Source organism: Durio zibethinus, chromosome 5, assembly GCF_047325235.1.
Source record: "Durio zibethinus cultivar Kanyao isolate XHJ-2024 chromosome 5, ASM4732523v1, whole genome shotgun sequence".
In the NCBI taxonomy this organism is placed as follows: domain Eukaryota; kingdom Viridiplantae; phylum Streptophyta; class Magnoliopsida; order Malvales; family Malvaceae; genus Durio; species Durio zibethinus.
In genome coordinates this window covers 341,135-364,949 of record NC_143166.1, presented here as the reverse complement: position 1 = coordinate 364,949, position 23,815 = coordinate 341,135, and the positions used below count along the sequence as shown (strand labels likewise).

Genomic DNA, 23,815 nt, shown 5'->3' with positions numbered 1-23,815 from the left:
TTTAAGGACCCTTAGTCGAACTTAAGAGCTCTTTAAAAGGATAGATTTCTTAGGTGGCCAATTACATCTAGATAAAAAAAATTAGTGAACACTCCATCCATTTTATTAAGTCTAACTATAAATTTATGAATTTATATGTTATGACAATGCCTATACACACCATTAAGTTGCACTCTAGAGTCTAGGCTAGGATTAAACTAGAATAATTGTGGAATATGTGATAAAAGTTTTCATTGCATATGCCTGTAGCGCCATTAGTGTGTAAACATTAAAACATATATTAAATTATCCGTAATTTAAATTTTTAAAATTATTAAAATTAAATAAAAAATTATATATTTATTTTATTTTTAAAATTAGATTATCTAAACAATATTAAAATGTACCATTTACTAATATAGATGCAAGACCCGAATTATCATATTAAATTAATATTCTTTTTAAAATTATATTAAAATCTTCAAAATTTATAAGACATAAAATTTATATATTTGACTAACTTGTCATAAAAAATAAATTTAAAAAAAAAAAAAGAAAAAAATGATGTCTTCACTTTGTACAATCTTAATTTGCAATAAAATGTGTTACGTATAATTTATATTTACCCAAATTTAAAAACAAAGAAAGAGACTTTACTGTGATAAGATAAAAATCCAATTATGCATGAAAATGTAATGTAATACAATAAAAAGAGTCAAAAGTAAACTTAAACTAAATTTTGCTGATCGAAAGAAGAGTCAAAGATAAAGATAAAAGGCCTATGAACAACACCTACAAAATATAATAATAAATGTTACTATAATTTTATACTTAATTTGTAATATATAAAAAAAAAATTAAACTTAAAACAAATGACTTGTCGTAAATATTTACAAAAGAAAAAAAATACTTATATAACTTACACACTTTGTAAAACATGAACAAAAAGAGCTGTAAATAAAGGTGGAGAACTAAACACTAAATAAAATTTATGTTAAATAATGACTTATTTTTAAAAGATAAATATTATATAAATTATTAAAAGATTAAATTTTATCTTTTTGAATAATAAAAGATTATTATAAAATATATTACGATAAAACTAAATTTGATATTTTTAAATTTATAAGATAGATAACTGGATATCTAAATTATTAAAAAATTAATTTTAAAAGGTAAAAGGTACATATTTAAATTATATATATCTAAAGTATTAGAAAATTAATTTTGGATAACTAATAAATTTTTAATACTTTTATTTATTTGATAAATACCACATAATTATTAGTAAATTAATTTTAGAAGATAAAAAAGATATATATTTAAATTTTATACAAATTATTAGAAAATTAATTTTGGATAACTTATAATTTTTAAATATTTTTATTTATTGGATTAATTTTAAAAGATAAAAATATATATTTAAATTTATATATAAATGATTAGAAAATTAATTTTGGATAACTAGTAATTTTAAATCTTTTATTTATTTGATAAATAACATAAAATTATTAGAAAACTAATTTTATACGATAAAAGGATATATATTAGATTATATATATGTAAATTATTAAAGAATTAGTTTTGAATAACTAATAATTTTTAAATATTTTTAGTTAATTGATAAATACCATAAAATTAGAAATTACTTGCAACTGTAGTACCAGAAAATAAGATTGTATCTTATAAAAAATTTAGGTATGCATGTGGTATAAACAATGTATTCATGGAATTTTAGCTAGTGGATTTTTTAAAATAATTAATTTTTGTTTGTTTTTAGATTACAATAAAAAAGAAATTACCACAGGTGCGTTATGAGTAGATTTAAAATGATTGTAAGAAAAATAGAAATTAAAGCTAAATTAAGAGAAAAAAATTATATGATTGAATGAAAATTTAAAGGTAAAGATAAAAGGTCTATCAACAAAATATAAAGATAAATGTTATTATAATTTTGCACTTTATAATACATAAAAAAAATTAAAGTTAAAGACAAATGACTGTAAATACTTATAAAGATTAAAGAATCAAAGTTAAAGATAAATGATTATGTAACTTACTGTTTGTAATATAAGAAAAAGAATAGGCGGAAACAAAAGTGGAGAACTAAATATCAAATAAAGTTTATGTCAAAGAATGAATTATTTTTAAAAGATATATATAAATTATCAAGAGATTAAATTTGATCTTTTTGAATAATAAAATATTATTATGACATTTAAGATAAAACTAAATTTGATATTTTTAAATTTAAAAAGATATATGTAAATTATTAAAAAATTAATTTTAAAAGATGAAAGATATATATTTAAATTATATATATCTAAATTATTAGAAAATTAATTTTTGATAACTAATAATTTTCAAATACTTTTATTTATTTGATAAATACCCTAAAATTATTGGAAAATTAATTTTAGAAGATAAAATGATATATATTTAAATTATATTTATGTAAATTATTAGAAAATTAACTTTGGATGACTAATGATTTTTAAATATTTTTATTTATTTGATTAATTTTAAAAGATAAAATATATATCTGAATTATTAGAAAATTAATTTTGATTATATCTTTTTTAGATTTTTAATTAAAAAAAAAATCTCTAAATTGATTTGGTTTACAATTATAATTTGAATAATTTTGATATTTGAATAAATTCAAAATTATATAATTTATAATTAAAAAAAGTTATACTTTTAAAAATCTATACTATGTGTCATCTAAAACAGTTATCAACATAGACGTTTATTAGATTATAATCCGTGCAATGTAAAAAATAATTTTACTTATTTAATATGATTATATCTATAAATTAGTTTTTTTTTCAAAATTATATTCAAATCTTTAAAACTCATAGCATATATAAAATTTATATATATTAACTTATCGTTAAAAATTAAATTTTTTGAAAATAGTAAAAAAAAATTATGTCTTTCCTTTGGATATTTTTGTTTACAATAATATTTATGCACTTGTAAGATTATATCAAATAAAAATAAATTATATATTTCTTAAAAATATAGATATATATATATATATATTCTTGAATGATAAATTAAATAATAAAAGAAGTATCAACATACTTTCACTTTAGTAATATTGACTAAATTATTATGCAAAATATGAAAAATGTTAGAAAATATGTGAAAGAAGAAAAAATAAATTGAAAAAAATATTATTTTTTATAAGAATGAAACTATAATAACAATATAATATATCTTGGAAAAAAGCTATAAACAAAAAAAAAAAATTGCAAGAGTAATAGACTATACCTTGAAATAAATTACTAATAAAATAAAATAAAATGATGTATAACACATTACATTTGTAGAAAAATTTTTTAGTAGCAATTAAGATTGAATAGATAATTTTCAAATTTTCAAATGGATACAATAAGTGATAAAAAATATTAATTTTTTCGTATTTATTTGAAATATAAATTTAATAATTAAAGTTCAAATAGATATAATCATTTTGATGATCTTATTATTTAAAAATTTAAGATGAAAGTTTTTTGAATTTTCAAAATTTATATAGAGTTATATGAATTTTTAATGTCTTACGAAAAATTTTAAGAGGATAATTTTTTAAATCAGGATAAGAAAGATTGTTGAAAGATTTGGATAAACTTAATTTTTGTAATTTTTAAACATGTTTGAAAAATTTTAATAATTAAATAATTTTATAAATAAAGTTATTTGGTAAACAATTAAAATTATTTATTAAAAAAATATTTCATATTTCATATTTTTAATTTTAAAAAGTATATTTCTAAATTGATTTGATTTTTAATTATAATTTGAATAATTTTGATATTTAAATAAATTTAAAATTATCTAATTTGTAATTAAAAAAATTATCTTAATCTTTTAAAAAACTATATGATGTGTCATTTAAGAGAGTTATCTATACGGACATTGATATGGTAAATTTATTTATATATGTTATTATAATATGAGGATATGATATGATATGATTTGAAAATAAATGAATAAAAGAATTCAATTATTAAAATTATTAAAATAATATTTTTTCAATTATTTTTCTACAATTCTGTCCGAATAAGTAACCAAAAAATTTAAAATATTTTAAAACATCAAAATTTTAATTATAACAAATTAAAAATTAGAAATTTTAATTTCTCAATAAAAATTGAAAACATATTTAATTTTTGTAAAGTTGAAGAATTTATATTATTAAATGGGTTCACGAATTCCTTTGCTAACCAAAAGAACAAAAGTTGTTATGCCATCTCATCAGAAATCAAACATCATCCAGTCCAGCGACTCAAACGGCATTTCTTGTTTTGTTTGCTAAAAGTAATGAAAGTGTGTGGTTCAACTGCTAGACCTGCCCACCTACATAGGAATTTCGCGTGCTCCGCGAAACGCTTCAATCAACCAACAACGCGTCCGACCCCAACCGATGCTTCTTGTTCTGATTAGATAACCTACTTGATGTCAAAACGACTCGGAAATTGATGGCTTTGAAATGTGTTGCTTTGTTGGGGTGGAGGAGTGAATATGAATATTCCTGGTGGAACCGGAACAAACCCTCTAAATCTAATTTGGCACCCGTTACCATTAGATGGTTTTCGCGTCAGAGGTCAATAAACTCCGTTCAAGGTGGCAAAGTAGCTGCTACTCATAACCACGGAAGGAAATTCCATAAGGATTTGACTTCTCTCCCAAGTGGGTATTTATATCTCTTTTACTTATTGATTTTGTTGAATTCATATTCTGAGCCTACTTGCTAGTTTGCTAGTATTCTCTTATTGCAGCTAGTAAAATTTTCCATTTTTTTTTAATTTTCTACTAAAAACAAAATTTAGTGTAGGTTCATCTGTTTAAGGCTCTCTGATTGTTCTCTGGGAATGGAATCTGGTGCATTTAACTAGCTTTGGATGAATGTTTGTGCGCTGCTATGTTACTTCCTTGCCTCTAGTTTAACTGGAAATGAACTAGCTTTCCATTTTTCTGTCATTCTCCCCCAAGATCCAAATGGAGAATTATGCTTGTTTAAATAATTTCTGTGAGTTTTACTTTGCTTTCTCCTTTACCATCTTTGTCAGATTCCCATATACTGTCTAATACCGTGCAATATCCTCGTTTGAACTTTCCCATCAATCGCAGAGCCGTTAACTGTTGCTGATTTATCAGTCACTCTTGATGATTCTTCAAAGGTGCGGATATCATTTAAGGTATGATGAGAATCACTTGCTTGTACTGCCCATAAAAGGATAAAAGGGAAATGCCAGTCAAAGAAACGCTTTTTCACTTTGACTATATTAATGGTGCAGGGGATGCTAGGTTCTTACAGCGAGGATGCTGCACTCAAAGCCTACCCTAAATGTGAAACAGTGCCATGTGATGAGTTTGAAGATGCATTTAAGGTTCGTTTGTTTGTTGTACGGGTCTGTAAAGGGTTTGAAAATCTATTTGTCACCGTTACATAATCCCCAATTTTACTGTAATGGCTATGATTTTCTGCTATTTACTCAATCCTGAATAAATAAATTCTTGTTGCAACTGTTAGGCGTCCAAACACCTATTTTTGGAAAACAAGAAATATTTTTGAGATGCAAATCTGTGCTTTTTTCTTTATTAGATTCCTGATGAAAAAGAATACATATGGGCAGGCAGTTGAATTATGGCTAGCTGAAAAGGCAGTTCTTCCCATTGAGAATTCTTCTGGTGGTAGCATCCATCGCAACTATGATTTACTCCTTCGTCATAGGCTCCATATTGTCGGTGAGGTGCAGCTGCCTGTTAATCTCTGCCTACTAGCTCTGCCGGGGGTCAGAATCGAGCAGTTGAAGCGTGTGTTAAGTCATCCCCAGGTTAGGCTTTCCTCACCAGGTCTCGACTCTTTTTTTTTATTAATTTTTTACTTGACTAGGCATATGTAAGACCTGCCTTCATGGTACAGTCAATCAATCTATAGCTCCATCCTCCTATTGTCTATGATATGATCACATTTTTCTGGTGCTGTAAGAGTAGCATATGTTCTCTATGTTGGTGACAGAACTCTTTGTCTCATTCAATGTGTCAAATAAAAATTTGAAGTTTTAATTTATAAAATTTACGTTCTTACATGCAGGCACTTGCCGTAAGTGACATTTTCCTGTGTAAGTTGGGTGTTCCCAGGGAAAATGTTGATGATACAGGTTTTGCCGCTCAGGTATTTCTTTTAGATGTCTTTTCTTTAATGTCTTGAATCTTGATACACCAACATCTATCTGGTTGCTTGTGACAGAATGTCTCTTCTTTCTCTGTTAACGTAACAGAGTATTTAACGTAAATCACTTTGCTTTAGTATGTAGCCTCAAATGGCTTGAGGGATGCTGCTGCTGTTGCGAGTATTAGAGCTGCAGAAGTCTATGGGCTTAATGTACTCGCTGAGAAAATTCAGGTATCTTTTCACCTCCTTTGTTCTTTATAGCTCTGATTAAAGTTATTAGAAGAGAAAAAAAAAACACAGTGTCTGGTTGATTTGATCATTCCTTCATTTCTTTACCTTGAAAAATATTATTGTTATTGTAGTAGTTTGTTAACGTAGAAAACAAGCTATCCAACCTATGCAAGAATATTAAATCAAAAAATTTACCATCATTTTTGAAGGTTGTGTGGAATTTCTAGTTTAGGTGGAAGTACTTTTTTTTTTTTTTTTTGAATACGCAAGTTTAGATAGAAGTTCATTTGATATAATTTGATATTTTCATGCTTATGACTTTGCCAATTGTCCCATATGTGCTCAATTATACTGAGAATTATTGTGGTTAATCAGAAATTCTACTTTCTTTGCTAAACTTTTGTGGGTTATGCAGGATGACTCTGACAATATCACTCGTTTTCTGGTACTTGCAAGGGATCCAATAATTCCAAGGACTGATAAGCCCTTTAAGGCAACTTTTCTTTTTCATCCTTATAACCTAGAATTACTTTATGTTCCCTCAAGAGTTCCCAGTTTCGAATATAACATTTCCTCATTCCAGACAAGCATTGTATTTACTTTGGAAGAAGGACCAGGTATATTGTTTAAAGCTTTGGCAGTGTTTGCACTGAGAGACATAAATTTGACAAAGGTATCTTCCAAGGTTGTTTGTCTATTTTACTCTGTGAGAGAGCCTTTGTTTTTACCATTTTTCTCTGCACAAATTTCAGATTGAAAGTAGGCCACAGAGAAAACGGCCATTAAGAGTTGTTGATGACTCAAACACTGGTGCTGCCAGGTGAGTATTATTTTGTTAGAATCAGTTCTATGACCATTATAAAAAACCTAAAAACGTTTTTCACTCTGGTGGATGTCCCGACAAAATAATTAAAAGAACTACAACTTGAACACAGAGCAGGCATTTTCTTCTCTTTCTTTTTTTTTTTTTTTTTCCTGGAAAAAGTGGAAAAGACTTGTTTATTTGCGTGTGTTTTGTGCATAATATGCCATATCCCCTCAATATGCCAGAGTGATAACTCCATATTTAGAGCTATTATGATTATACCCTTATTCAAATTAAAACGATCACTGGTAAATAGAATGCCTTGTTTGGGAGCGAGCTGATCCTGTATATGAGGCTGTAGTGTTAACTAATTGACAGAGCCAAGTCCATTTTGCATGCATGAGTATAGTGGTGCCTGGATCAAATGATCAAGCACCTTTGTCGTTGTATTCTAGAATTCTTAGGACAAAGACTAGAAATTAAGAAGAGATAGTCCCAATCAACATACAGTTGCATAAATACATGTGCAACCTTGTCTTGTTTTTGTTTGACTGACCAGTTTATGGTTTTAGGTACTTTGACTATCTTTTCTATATCGATTTTGAAGCTTCTATGGCTGAGCCTCGTGCTCAAAATGCTTTGGGACATTTGCAGGTTTGGTTTCTCGTTTTTAACTATGCATATTTTGGCTGTTGTTATGCCATTGATTTCTAATTTACCAAAGTCTGTATATATCCTAGTACAAACTTTTAATTGCTGCTGTCAATTTGTCTTTTATTTTATGCAATGTTTTCTCATACTGTATTTGTTTATTGCTTGAGAAAGTAATCCTCAGTTCCTGCCTTCTCATTCGGAACATAACTGACTTCCTGATTAATATTCTTATTTTAAGAGGTCAAGAATATTGTATCAAAGGTTGCTTTACATGTTTTAGGAAATTATAAAAGTTGGATGGTCTAAGCGTAAGTGAAAATGAAGTGTCAACTTATTAATTTGTTACTGGTTTTTCTTTCAGTTTTATTTAATTCTTTATACTATAAAAATTTTATAGTTCATCATACATATAAGTTCATGTCTTTAGGGTCAATTTGGATGGGTGATGAGATTAATTGTAGTAAGATTAAAAGTAGCAGTAGCGGTGAAATTAGTTACTGTAATGATGAGATTAAAATTAGTGACAGAGTATGTATTTGAATGTAATCACAGTAGTGACGGTAAGGTAAAATATAGTGAAAATAAAAAATGACCATTAAAGACATTATATTAAAATTTATATAAAATAAAAAATTTAAATTATTCTATATTTATAAAATTAATAAATAATTAAAAATTACTAAAATTAGTTTTTATTTCAAATAATAATTTTGTTAATAAATATTTAAAAATTAATAAAACTGATAATAATATATAAAAATAATTTTTTAAAAATTAATAATTATTTTTATTTAGAAAAAAATTTTTAAAATAAGAAAAATAAAAAATGAAAAGAAATGGAAAAACTTTTAAATACAAAAATGGACTAGATTAGATTAAATATATTTTCATTGCTACATTAAAATCTAATAAAAGAAAAAAAAAAAAAAGACAATAGGGGCTAATTTGGAAAGATAGGGTCCACTGGTGGTGAGTTTTTTTCGCTGGAGCTTGAAGCACCAGTAAAATTTTAAAGTTGCCACACAGTGAACCTTCATTTCTACTACACCATTCATGTAAGCCAAATGCATTTTTTGGCACTATTCAATACAATTGACACTGGATTTCATGATAAACGCAGCTCCGTTTCAATTCAAATGCGGCCTTAATCGGAACAAATTATCTAATTCATATTTCCCCACAGAAGAGTTATGAAATTGTTTACCTTTCACTAACCTACTCAAAAGTCATGGCTATATCCTCTGATGCTGTATTACCAGGAAACCCATGATAGTACTGTGCACTAATATTTGAGCTTTGATAGTCACTTTGATGTGTTTGACAGTTATGATATATCATTATCTATCGATTTGATTGAAAGATTGGTGGTTCTTGGTCTTGAAGTCTCTTTAAGGATTACAATTCATTATTGCATTGCAGGAATTTGCAACATTTCTTAGGGTACTTGGTTGTTATCCCATGGACACGACTTTGTAGCTTTGTTATATGTACTCTTCCATATCCTCATCGTATGTGAGTTAGCAGTACGAAGTGCTTGTAAACCTTTTGGCATATTCTCTAATGATATGGTGTTATAGAATGCAAGTTTAAAGGTGATGATAGGGAATGTATTTTGAACTCAGGTCCCAATGGTAATATATAAAATGTTTAAAGTCATATTCAAGGTAGGATTTGAAATTCTTGGGTTCGTAGTCATATTTGAAATGCATACAATTAAATAAAGATTATAGCTTACATTAACAATTTCAAAACAAATTTCATCAATTGATCCATTTTGTTTTCTTCCTTTGGTCACAACTCACATGTTATGTTGACCAATTTGTCATTGTATTCATCACAGAGTCATTTCATTTGTCTTTTTCAAATCATCTTCTCAAGTTTCTTTCACTTCTTTCATCTTTGATTACTTTAAAAAAAAAATAAAAAAATTTCTTATGGACATTATCATTCACTTAATTATCATCATTTAATTTATAACAAATACGATACATTTCTTCAATTCATTCATGGGAAGCACATTTGGTAAAGAACAAGAAAATTAGGTATTCATTATCGAAAGAAAGTCTGGTCAAATAAATCAAAGATGAACAAAAGCAAAATGTTATAACTATTTTAAATGGGATATCAACATCCAGAATAATGACTATTTAGATAATTTTGAATTTCAACTCAAATTTTTTTTTTAAAAACACATTCCATTGATATTTTCGATCTTTGAGTCAAACATTATATATATTATTAGGATCCTCAAATGAAGTTATTTTCTCGAGTCTCCATCTTTACTTAAACTACCCTTTCATGTTTTCATTTTAAGTCTTCTTTTTCCTTTTATTTTTTTTATTTTTTTATTTTTGGGTTTTTTTTTTTTTTTGTACATCTCCTATCTTATTCTTTTTAATTCCTTTCCCGTTGATCCATCAATGACATTGAAATCTCACGCAGTCCAATTGCAATCTTGCCTTAGTTTAACTTATGATTATTTAATTCGAGTATTCACATCCAATCAAAATGGACTTTTAAGGGACATAACGTAGGTTAGAGTGAAGGGTTATGAAAGAAATTAATAAAATAGGCCCAAACTATATTTGAAGGGTAATCAAACCAAAAGATCATTTTTTTTTCATGTAGAGCACCTTGACAATTTGTCTCATTAATTTTTTATTCTTTTTTTTATTCTTTTTTTTTGTACTTTTCATCAATTTTCAAGAACAAGTTGAACACAAAAAGGCTTTGCTCCTGAAATCACTAAGGATATTCACTTTTTTAAGCTTGTCAAACTTTGCCTCACAATGTGAGGGTGATCTTTGGTTAAGGTTTCTTGAAAGAAATTTTCAACAGATTCAAATAAGGTAGCAAAGAATAATATTACTCTTTGTGTGAAAGGTAGAAGAAAATTAGTTATTTCTCATATCAAATATGAATACTTTTAATAAAGAACATTTATTAACTAATAGCAAACTTATGAATAAATTATTACAAAGATCACATACTGCAGCACTTTTCTCTTTCAATAAGTGAAATTTTTTACCAAATTTATCTTTTTTTTTCCAATAATCCCAATGGATTAACAATATCAATTTATCAATCATATCAAAATCGAATCTTGAATTGTTGTTATGACTGTCTGAATAATAATTATTTGGAGTATGAGAATGGGTATAGGAAAATATGTGAAAAGGTAAAAGCATATAGTGGTGATTCACTCAAAAGAGGAAATGTCTTGCAAATGCATAATATCTGCCATTTTTATTAAAATGCTAAAAAATAAAATGAAATTCTAGTACATAAAAGAAATCATTATTCTGAAGAAATCCTAAAATAACAAGCAGTTTCAATCAGCCCTTTTGTATTCTTCTCAAAATTATGTCCTTAGGTGATTAGGCAAAGTACCTTTATTGACTTTTAGCTCCTTTGATTCGTTGAAGCTCACTGAACTTACTCGGATCAAACTTTGTACTTTATGTTTGAAAGTAGGGCAGCTTTTTATAGAGTGACCTGCATATCCATTATGATAATCATAAATGGCATTAACATTGTATCATTGGGGACAGGGTGGCTTCAATGGTTTCAAATGAATTGGAGATACTAGGTCGTTCTTGACCAAGTATGTGAATAGCTCAGTATATGTTATAGAGATAGGATAATACGAGCTCTCTCTTGGTTGTCTCTAGATTTTTTTAAACCACTTGCTTGATTGTTAGGCCTTGAAATTGGTATAGTGACAAGACTAGGCCCATATGCATATATTTAAAAGGCTAGTTGATAAGGACTTAAGGAGATGATGTTCATAGTTAGGTAATGAGACGGGTAAGGGACTTGTGCAATATTAATAATTGTAAAGGTTGTAAGCAAAATGGACATGTGGTAGATATAGAACATAACTTTTGAATTGTTGCCTTTCAAAACTCACTACTTGAGCTTCAACATTTTTTTTTCGGCATCCCACATTTTTTGGTACCATTGGCTTGTCCTTCATTAAGCTTGCCACTCTTAATGGCATTTTCAATAATCTCCCTTGAAATCACCATATCAAAAAGTTATTTATTACGTTTTCTATCATCTTTTCATAATAGGGTGCCTTAAGAGTGCTTATGAACAAGATAATTATTTTTTTCTTAGTTAAAGTAGGTTGAACTTGAGAAGTTATATCCCTCCATCGTTAGGCATACTCTTTAAAAGATTCTATTAAATTTTTCTCCATGCTTTGTAAAAAAAACATGATCAAGAGCCAAGTCAATAATGTAACGATATTGATTAATAATTGCCTGGGCAAAATTTTTCCAAGAGTGGATGTGGGTTCAGTCTAGCTGGATATACCACCTTGCAGTTAAATCAATAAAGCTATCTACATGCATCAACAATTTTGCATCATTGGTATAGGTAGCAATATTTTCAACAATACATGGTAATATGTGTGATAGGATATTTCATTTCATTATACTTTTCAAACTCAAGCACCTTGAATTTTAGAGGAATCAAAACATTTGGAACCAAGCAAAACCCAATAGCATCCATGGAGTTATAAAAGTCTATACCCACAACGACCCTTAATCTCTTTTCTAGTAGGTTCATCTTTTGTTCATCCTTTCAAGTCTTTTAAACTTTCAACCACCTTTAATTTCAACTTCTCATCCTTTTTTAGTTCATCTAGGTTGGGAACTTAAATTGGTTCAATTATCTTTTTTATGAATACAGGATTAACAAAGGTTTGAAACTACCTTTGAGTCAATGCAGTAGACATTTCAGGATAAGTATATCAGGCAAAAAGTGTAAATTGATGTAGAGGAATGTCTTGGGTGGACTGTGCCTATTATGAGCCATAGCTATGAAGACACAAAGGGTTAACAACATCTTGTAATGGATGGTCTTGGGGTTGGCTTTTTCCCCAGCCTATCCCTTATTCTTCTTATTTAATGTCTCTAAGATCCTAGTTAGCTTCCTTTTAATTTTTTCTTGAGCCCTCTCAACTTTTTAACACGGCTTGTATTGTCTTGCTCCATTTTTTTGGCTTAGACTCAGGTGTTATACTGATGGTGAATTGGTCAAGTTATCCTTAAACCTTGATATACCACAATTAGGGTGCATAGAATGAGGTTCATGAAACCATCCAATTATGCATGAGAATGAATGCAAAATGCTTGAATGCAATAAGGAGAATTTACTTCATAACAACTGTTAACAAAGAAAATCTTTATTGAATTATAAGTTATTTCTAACCAAATCCAGTATTACATCTATGAAAAGTCTAAAGTTTATTAAGGAAAATTTTTTAAATTTATCGATATTGGCTTTGCATTTCATTAAAAAAATCTAACAGTTTTTTACCATGTACGCCTACTAGTGGCACCTTTATCTTCCATTCTTCAACCTTTCTACCATATCATCAGCTTTGTAAGTAGTCACAATGATTTGGTCAAGCAAGGGCTCCAACTGGTTATGCTTTCTCGCATATGCTCCTTTTAGTTGCTTACATTCTTTCCTCATAGCCCCTATTGTGTTTCAATTTCAACCACAATCCTATTCAACATTTGGATGTGCCTTTATGCCTCGAAAGTGCCTCATCTCTTTCTTGTAACTTTGCATGCAACTATCCATTTTCTTTCAAAAGTTGGGCCAGCTTTCGAGTGGTGCATGACCGTGTTGTGTTAAGGTTAATGAACAAACTTTTTTATTCATCCTTTTGTTGTTCAAGTGCTTGAGCTTTTCTTTTAAACTTTTGTTTGGAAGCTTCAACTTTTCATACTCTTTTTTCAAGCCAATAAAAGACTTTGCTATGCTTTCCATTGATATAACTAAGAATTTTTTTGTTAAAATTATTTTGTGGCAATTACTCCTTATGATAAATCTAATGATGTGAATGCATGCATAATAAAAGAAAAGGGTTAGTATACATATAATATATAGAAACAACAATATAAAGATTAGTATACAAACAATATACACAAAAAAATATAAATTTACAAGTAGAATAAATATCTCATCATATGTCCTATTTAAGATTTTTTAACGCAAGGGAAGGTAGGGCTCTAACCTAGGTTTGAACCTTTAAGGTTTATTTACGTGCTAGGTTCAAAGGTTTGATAGTCTAAGGGTTCTCAAATTGTTCCTTACATCATTGTTTATTTTAGACTAGTAAGATATCCCAATCCTCATCCACTATGGGCTACAAGAGGAAATGGTTCAATTTGAGTAAGAGTGTTTTGCTGGTCCATGTGGAAACATGAAATCTCATGAAGGCGTAAGTACTTTACTCCCTCTTAAAAGACGAAACTCAGGTGTAGAGCTCATGTTATGTATGTGAAAATAAATGATAAATATGAACAAAATAAATAAATAAATAAAATACAAACAAGGGAAAAAATTTTTAAATTTATTAATTTAGGCTTGGTTAACAAAAAATCATTTATTGGCCTGATTCTTGATCTCTATAGCGGAATCACCAAACTGTCATAATGTATAGATCCTGGACCTATTATTAGACATGGATTAAAACAATTACCACCAATATTTTTTGTTTAGGTGTGATTAGCCACCTAATTGAATTTGTTCCATTTTAAAGAGATATCTCAAATTTCATTTGAGTATCTTTAAAAGATAAATTTTAATTTACGAAATCATATTTAGGTTCAGGAGTGTGATTACTTGTGAGAAAGGTTATAGCACTCTCACAGTGCCTATACAAAAGATGGTATCAGTTTGATTTCAAGTTATTCAAGCCTTAAAATATCTTTTTAATTTTATCAGATAATTTAATTATTGAAAATTGAACTTAAATTGCTTTAATAATTTGGTAGTACTTAATTCAAGATTTTAATCTTCCAATAATTTGGTAGGATTGAAAAAATTTTATTTTATCAAAAAAAATTCTATTATGAAATTCTCTAATAGTATGGTAGAACTTCATAATTTAGAAAAAATTCTAAACCCTTGAAAATCCTCAAATAGTTTGGTAAAATTCATGAATTTGATTTTTTTAAAATTTTATTTAAACAAAAAAATTTTTATTTATACAAATAAATAAAATATATAATGTAAAGAAGAAAAAAAAACCAAAATTGCTTATGACTAGGCTCAACGACCCAAAAGATCGGCTTGGCTTAAAACTAGTTTAATTGCTTAGGAATTTGGGAGCTTGGCTTAGTGGCTCAGTTTGCTGGAACAAGATCATGCTTTAAGAGCTGGGTTTCACATAGGTCCTCGCACAGATTGAAGTTGCAAATTGATACTCTTCTCTAGTTACTACAACAACACCGTTATATGCAAGGCATTTGAAGTAAAAGGTTAACCACTTGTTCTCCATCTCTATATCTTTAATCAAAATTTTCTCATTCACTTTTCTTTTCAAAGCTTTAATCAAAAAACTCAAACCTAGATCCTCCATTTCTCTCCCCTAATTTCTTGCCAAGAATACCACCGGTTGTACCCATAATTCAGTTGAAAACCATCATTACCTTTACCAATTGCTGTCGTAGTTTGCCAGTGACTACTGCTAGTCACTACCAATCTCGTCATCAATCGCTGGTTTCACCAACACCTAGAGGACTTCTTTTAGCTTTGTTTTTTAGATAATTTTAAGCAAACATAAACCAAACTTATTAAAATTTCAAATTATGGCCAACCTCCACCATATAGCCCCAAAATCCAGCTTGTTATGTTTTGTTAATTTGCTTGTGTACTTTTGGGCGTACTAGTTTATTGCTGATTCTGGGTTTGCTTATTGGGTTAATTACTTACATTGTTTCTTGTTTGATAATTTCATTGATTTTTCTTGTGTTTGCGACCTTTGCATTGCTTGTTTAACAGCCCTGTCTTGTTTGAATTTTTTAGACTTTAGCTGGATTATTAGGCTCTTTAATTGCTTGCTATTGATTACTAGTTTCAATTACTATTACTTGTTAAGAATTTTTTCCTTTTTATGTGTACTGTTTTGTGTTTGATTTTTGTACGGTTCATTGTTCTTATGGGGATTGAATCCTTTTCAACTTTGGAAAATAAATCAATTCAACCGAATTTGGTTTGATTTGATTTTCTAAGAACTAATTTTCTATGATTTTCTCATTCATCATTCAATCATGGGTTTCCTTTCACAAATCACATGTTTTTATTTTTTTATTTCCTTTTTTTTTACTTTGACTTTTTTAGACTTTTGACCTTTTTTTTTACTAAAAATAAAACTAAAATTAAAAACCAAAATTAAAATTAAGACCAAAATTAAAAACAAAATTAAAACTAAAACAGAAATTAAATTTTTTTGTGCCTTTATCCCATTGGGCCAAATCCTTTCAATTGACGCCCAATTTACCATTGAAGGCCTATTTTTAATCCTAAAAAAATTCTCCTAGATGAAATAGGGTGTTTGCAAGGGACATTGTGGTAATTTAACATTTATAAAAGAGGTATTTTTGTCATTTAATATAAAAAAGGCATTATGATCTATTTAGATAGGTGTTAAGCAATTAGTAATATAGTGTAAGGGTAAAATGGTCATTTTTCTTGGGGTTTTACTTTTATATATAATTATAAATATATATTTATTTGAGAGATCAAAATATATTATTTTATAAAGGGATAGAAGATGGAACAAGGGTGCTATTTGAATGCCTTACTCAAAAGTAGAATTATTAATGATACCTTTATAGTAAAGACTAGTTTCTACCTCGTGGGTCTTGGAAATAGAGTTTTTGATGTCTTTTTTCACCCTAACTATCTTCGAGAAAAGCATACGTTTTTCTACCTTATTCACTTTCAAGACAGAAAATATGTTCGTACTTTCTTTTTTTTTGCTTAGAGCTAAAAACCATTAATGTGAATTGGAAGAAAGATGAAAGAACTCTTTTTTAGTCTACTAGCACCCGTAAAAAGCCTACTTAGCTTAAAGGAATGAGGTTAGACCATTGTGAGATAGGTTTTACCCTACTGATGGTAGCGTCATAATAGTAATTCAACCTAGTATGAGAGGAATCCTTGATTTGCATAATTGGTCATCACAATTTGTTGAAAAGCTAGTGTCCTGAAGCTATTTGTGTGAAGCTATTGTGTGTTGGATTATGACTGAACGCCTTTAAGCTAGAATTTGGGCTAGAAGTAACGCATACGCCTGTCGTTTGATTGTTGACCTGCAGTTGGAGCCCATGGACCGTAAGGGCATGTGACTTAGGTGCAACCTTCGCGAAGGACAAGCCAAGAAAGCCTCCTTGAAGCTTAATTCCCACCTCCAGGCTTTATAAGGTTCTTAGTGTTTCAGGTGTTTTTTTTGGATTTTCAAGGCTTTTTTTTTTGTTTTTTTAGGGTTTTAAGGCATTTTAGAGCTTCAAGGCTTTTTTGAGTTTTAAAAGTTTCAAAAGTTTTTAGAGCTTCAAGGGTTTTTTTTTTTTTTTAAGGTTTTCATGATTTTTGTAAGTTCTGGGGCTTTTTTGGTTCTTTATGGTTTTAAGGTTTTTTTGGGTTTTAAGGCTTTTTGGGTTTTTAGGGATTTGAGGATTTTTTAAAGTCCTAGGGCTTTTTTGGGTTTTAAAGATTTTAAGGGTTTTATGAGGTCTTAGGGCTTTTGGGGGTATTTTAAGGTTCAAAGTTTTTTTAGGCAATTAGAGTTTTGGGTTTAGTGTTGAAGGTTGAGGGTTTGAGGGTTCAAGATTTAGGGTTTAGGTATCAAAGTTCAATATTTTGGGTTTTAAGATTTTAGGGTTTAAAGGTTTAAGGTTTAAGGTTTAGGGTTCAGAATTTAGCATTTAAGGTTTTAGGTTTAGGGTTTATGGTTTTAGGGTTTGGGGTTTAAGGTTTAAGGTTTAAGATTTTGGGGTTTTAAGGCTTAAGGCAAGGCTTAGGGCTTAGGGTTTAGTGCTTATGTTTTTAGGTTTAGGATTTAAAGTTTTAGGGGTTTGGTGTTAGGATTTAAGGTTTGGGGTTTAGGGTTTGGGGATTTGGGTTTAGGGTTTAGGCTTTAAGGTTTATGGTTTAAGGTTTAGGGCTTAGTGCTTAAGGCATAGGGCTTAAAGTTTAAGGTTTTAAGGGTTTAGGGTTTTAAAGGTTTAGGATTTTTAGGGTTTAGGTCTTAGGGCTTAAGGTTTTAGCGCTTAGCACTTTAGGGCTTAGGCCTTTAGGGTTTAGGGTTTTAAAGGTTTTAAAAGTTTAAGGTTTAGAGTTTAAGGGTTTAAGGTTAGGGGTTTAGGGTTTAAGGTTTGGGGCTTAAAGTTTTAAGGGCTTAGGGTCTAGGGCTTAGGGTTTAGGCTTTCAGGTTTTGGGTTTCGAGTTTCGGGTTTCGAGTTTAGGATTTAAGGTTTCGAGTTTAGGGTTTGAGGTTTGGGATTTTTGGTTCTAGGGTTCTAGGATTTAGGGTTCAAGGTTTAGGGTTTAAGGTTTCAGGGTTTTGGATTTAAGGTTTTAGGATTTTAGGGTTTGGGGTTTAAGGTCGGAGGTCAAAGGTCGAGGGTTGAGGTTTGGGTTTGGGGGTTAAGGGTTGGGGGTTAGGTTTTTGGTTCGGGGTTCGACGTTTCAAGGTTTCAGGTTTCAAGTTCGGGGTTCGGGGTTTGGGGTTCAAGGTTCGAGCTTTGGGGTTTGGGGTTTAAGTTTAACGTTTAGGGTTTAAGGGTTTAAAGTTTAAAGCTTAGGGTTTAGTGCTTAGAGCATAGGTTTTAAGAGTTTAAAGTTCAAGGTTTAGGGTTTAGGGCTTAGGGTTTAGGGTTTAGGGTAGGTGTGTGACCAAATCTCCCTCACTATGAATGTGTTCTGTTATCTGTGACCTAGCTTCTTGCTTCACTATAACTCACATGTGTGATGCATGTAATTTTATATGTTATTTAATTCCTTGTTTGGATCATTTTGGTTTTAAGTGCGGCCTTGCGAGTAGGTTTGTAATTGGGGGTTGGAGAAGGGCATGGCTTAGTATAAATTCATGTTTGGTTATGTTTGGATTCATATCTATGTATTATAATGTGATAGAGAAGAGAGCAAAAATTTAAATATTAGAAACGAACTTATAATGGTATGCGTTTTTTAAAATGACATCGAATTTGAAATGTTAACTCTCAAATATTATTGCAAAAAAATGTTACTACCAAACTGCCTTTAATTTCCTAATAACTAGACAAGCCATTGGAATGCCAAACCAGAGATGTCCGCCGATTCTGACTCCCAAAATTTGGAGCCTTTAAAGACAATTAGCTTCACTTGCAAGAAAAATAGTCTTTTTTGAACAGATTTTGCTTGTTCAATGACATAGATATCTTAATGGAATTTATGGCTGGGTTTGTCTACAATAAGATTGCGATCTTCATTTAAAATAATGAGATATCATGATATCTCATGATTTATCAGGATAAATTATAAGAATAATATAATTAAGAAAAAAAAATTTTGATTAATAGGAAAACATTAAAAAATATATACATAATTTTATTTAATTTATTAATTTAATAAATAAAAATAATATATTTTTTAACTTTCTAATATCAATTTATTTTACAAAATCAACTTAATTAATTACGTTTAATAATATATTTTTATACTTTTTTTTATCATTACATTTAGAATTATTAAAATTTTTTCGCAAATAAAACATTTCAAACTCATTTTACATCTAATGATATGAATTTTACAATTATTTTCATCTTTTTTTATTAACATTTTTTTTTATTTAGAATTCTTTTAATTTAAAAATATCAATTCTTTTACATTGTCAAGTTAATTATTTATTTTAATTTTTTGTTACACTTGTTCTTACTTTCTGTTTCATTTATAATTATTATAACTCTTTCTTAAAGATTACGACGTCAAATGATATCAATTTTATGATTATTTTACTTTTTTTTACTTTATTACTTTAACACTTATTTTTTGTTTGAAATTATTTTTTATTTATAATAATAATTATTTACGTTACCAATTTAATTATTTACGTTATAATAATATGTTTTGACACTTGTCTTTATATTTTATTACATTTAGAGTTATCGTAACTTTTTTCTTAAGGTGTTACAACACTTTTAATACATTTTATGCTAAATAATATAAATTTTATGATTATTCTCACATTTTTATGTAAACACTTACTTTTTAATTGAATTATTTTTTATTTATAATAATAATTATTTTATATTGTTAATTTAATTATTTACATTAAAGTATGTTTTTTATGCTTGTTCTTATATTTCATTACATTTAGGATTATTACAACTTTTCTTTAGGGTATTACAATAGTTTTAACCTCTTTTACACTAAATAATATTAATTTTACGACTATTCTCACATTTTTACTTACGAGACTTTTAACACATTTTATATTAAATTATACCAATTTTACAATCATTCTCACATTTTTATGTTAACACTTATTTTTAGATTTAAAATTATTTTTTATTTATAATAATAATTTTTTATGTTGTCAATTTAATTATTTATGTTACAATAATATCTATTACGTTTGTTCTCACATTTTATTATATTCAGAATTATCATAATTTTTTCATAAGTATTACGACACTTTAAACATATTTTATGTCAAATTATATCAAATTTATTATTATTCTCACTTTTTTACTTTTAACACTTATTTTTTTATTTAGAATTATTTTTATTTATAATACTAATTTTTTTACCTTACAAATTTATTACATTTCAATAATATATTTTTACATTTGTTATTACTTTTCATTACATTTAAAATTATTAAAATTTTTTTGTTAAGGTGCAATGATATTTCAAATCATTTTACGTAAAAGAATATCAATTTTATGATTATTCTCACCGTTTTATGTTAACTCTTATTTTTTGTTTAAATTATTTTTTATTTGTAATAATAATTTTTTTACACTATCAACTTAATTATTTATGTTATAATGATATCTTTTTACACTTATTATTATCTTTCATTACGTTTAGGAATATCATAACTTATTTTTAAATGTGTTACGATACTTCTAACCATTTTACGTCAAATGATATCAATTATATGATTAATCTCTCTTTTTTTTATATTAACACTTATTTTTTATTTATAATTATTATTTATGTATAATAATAATTCTTTTACATTGCCAAAAATATTATTTAAGTTATAATATTATTTTTTATACTTGTTCTTACTTTTTATTATGTTTAAAATTATCACAACTTTTTATTAAGGTGTTACGACACTTCTAATCTATTTTATTCCAAATGACACAAATTTTACGATTATTCTTATATTTTTATGCTATAACATTGTAATATATTTTACACCAAGTGATTTCAATTTTTCAATTATTTTCACATTTTTACATTAACATATTTTTTGTTTAGAATTATTTTTATTTATAATAATAATTTTTTTATGTTATCAACTTATATTTACGTTACAATAAAATTTATTACATTTATTCTTATCTTTTATTATGTTTAGAATTATCACAAGTTTTCCTTTTAAGGTATTACGATACTTTTAATATATTTTACATCAAATGATATTAATTTTACGATTATTCTCACATTTTTATGTTAACACATATTTTTTAATTAAATTATTTTTTATTTATAATACTAATTTTTTTACGCTATCAATTTATTACATTTTAATAATATCTTTTTACATTTATTGTTACTTTTCATTACGTTTAAAATTATTATAATTTTTTTTCTTAAGATGTAACGATACTTTTAATTATTTTACGTTAAATAATACAAATTTTATGATTATTCTCATTATTTTGTATTAACTCTTAACTTTCAAATTTAAAATTATTATTTTGTTTGTAATAATAGTTTTTTTATATTACCCACTTAATTTTTATGTTATAATAATATTTTTTTTACGTTTATCATTATCTTTCATTACGTTTAAAAGTATTATAATTTTTTCCTTAAAGGTATTACAATACTTCTTACTATTTTATGCTAAACAATATAAATTTTATAATTACTCTTGCCTTTTTTATACTAACACTTATTTTTTTTATTTAGAATTATTAATTATTTATAATAATAATTCTTTTACGTTGTCAAAAATATTATTTATGTTACAATAAAATTTTTAACACTTGTTTTTGCTTTTTATTATGTTTAAAATTTTCACAACTTTTTGTTATGGTGTTACGACAATTATAATTCAATTTATATCAAGTGATACCAATTTTATAATTATTCTTATTTTTTTACGTTACAACATTTCTAACATACTTTACGCCAAATTATTCCAATTTTAAACTTACTCTCACTTGTTTACATTAACATTTTTTTTTTTGTTTAGAATTATTTTTTATTTATAATAAATTTTTTTTTATATTGTCAACTTAATTATTATTTTATAATAATATTTTTTATGCTTCTTTTATCTTTTAATACGTTTAAAATTATTAAAACTTTTTCTTAAGGTGTTATGATATTTTTAACACATTTTATACTAAAATATATCAATTTTACGATTATTTTTATCTTTTTAAATTAAACTTATTTTTTGGTGTAGGATTATTTTTTATTTATAATACTAATTTTTTTCATTACCAATTTAATTATTTATGTTTTAATATTTTTTTTTTACACTTGTTATTATTTTGCATTACGTTTAAAATTATTATAATATTTTATTAAGGTGTAACAATACTTATAGCCATTTTACGTCAAATAATATTAATTTTACTACTATTCTCCATTTTTTACATTAACTTTTATTTTTTGTTTAAAATTATTTTTTATTTGTAATAATATTTCTTTGACATTGCCAATTTAATTATTTTTATTATAATAATATCTTTTTATGCATGTTGTTACTTTTCATTACGTTTATAATTATCATAACTCTTTGTTAGGATGTTACGATACTTTTAATTTGTTTTACGTCAAATGACACTAATTTTACAATTTTTCTTACTTTTTTTTGTTAATACTTATTAATTGTTTAAAATTATTTTTTGAGTTTAAGATAATAATTCTTTTATATTGTCAACTTAATTATTTACATTACAATAATATATTTATACGTTTGTTCTTACTTTCATTACATTTAGAGTTATCACAACTCTCTCTTAAGATGTTACAACACTTCTAATATATTTTATACCAAATGATATCAATTTTATAATAATTCTCATATTTTTATGTTTCATTTAACTTGTTTATGTTACTAGTATATTTTTAAGTTTTAGCTATTTTTCTTATATGTTTAAAAAATAAATAATTAAAAATTTAAATTGACAACTTAATTATTTACGTTACAATAATTTCTTTTTATGATTGTTCTTACATTTAATTATATTTAGAATTATAATAGCTATTTTTTAATATATTATAATACTTTTTATCCATTTCATATAAAATGATACATACAAAACAGTAATTAATCAAAATTTTATATTGTCATCATAATTATTTACATTACAATAACATATTTTTACGTTTATTCTTATTTTTCAATATGTTTAAAATTGTCATAATTTTTTCTTAATATGTTATTACTTTTCTTACATATTTTACATTAAATGATATGAATGGTACGTTTCTTCTCACTTATATATGTTATCTATTTTTTTTATTTATTAAATATTTTTATATATTTAAAAGAATAATAATTAATTAAAATTTTACATTGTTAATTTAATTATTTAAATTTTAATAATATTTTTTCATAATTATTTTTATATTTTATTATTTTAAAAATTATCATAACTCTTTCTTAGATATTACAATACTTCTAATATATTTTATGACAAATGATATAATTTTTATAGTTCCTTTTACCTACTTACGTTATTAAATTTTTTATTAATTTTTAATTCCAAAATATTATTTCTTTTATATTTTTTTTATCCTTGAAAGTATTTTAACTATTTTTTATATATTTATAAGAAAAATTATTAATTTAAATTCTCATTATTAACTTAATTATTTATATTAAATAATTCTTCTAATGCTTTTTTTTATTTAATTATGTTTAAAATTTTTCATAATTCATTTTTTAGCATGTTACGATACTTTTATCTTATTTTACATAACTT

At 26.4% G+C, this 23,815-nt stretch overlaps 1 protein-coding gene across 2 annotated transcripts; it reads left to right on the top strand.

Moving 5' to 3' along the window:
* Positions 1–4,203: 4,203 nt before the first annotated feature.
* Positions 4,204–9,509, top strand: LOC111282625 (arogenate dehydratase/prephenate dehydratase 1, chloroplastic-like). 2 transcript variants are annotated; one of them, XM_089760445.1, is made up of 12 exons: positions 4,204–4,674; positions 4,820–5,014; positions 5,116–5,183; positions 5,283–5,375; positions 5,622–5,822; positions 6,083–6,163; positions 6,299–6,394; positions 6,810–6,887; positions 6,978–7,067; positions 7,147–7,214; positions 7,772–7,853; positions 9,273–9,509. In XM_089760445.1, exons 4-12 carry the CDS (start codon positions 5,286–5,288, stop codon positions 9,327–9,329), a joined length of 843 nt encoding a protein of 280 aa, XP_089616571.1. In that variant the 5' UTR covers positions 4,204–4,674; positions 4,820–5,014; positions 5,116–5,183; positions 5,283–5,285; the 3' UTR covers positions 9,330–9,509. The 2 variants fall into 2 exon arrangements, with proteins under 2 accessions (XP_089616571.1, XP_022726519.1); XM_022870784.2 differs by lacking the exon at positions 4,820–5,014 and having other exon boundaries at positions 4,238–4,674.
* Positions 9,510–23,815: the final 14,306 nt, after the last annotated feature.

Coding starts and splice junctions, on each gene's coding strand:
- LOC111282625 (XM_022870784.2), top strand. CDS start 4,464: ATGGCTTTGAAATGTGTTGCTTTGTTGGGGTGGAGGAGTGAATATGAA. Junction 5,823..6,082: donor GTGTGTTAAGTCATCCCCAG/GTTAGGCTTTCC, acceptor TCTTACATGCAG/GCACTTGCCGTAAGTGACAT. Junction 6,888..6,977: donor GGACTGATAAGCCCTTTAAG/GCAACTTTTCTT, acceptor TCCTCATTCCAG/ACAAGCATTGTATTTACTTT.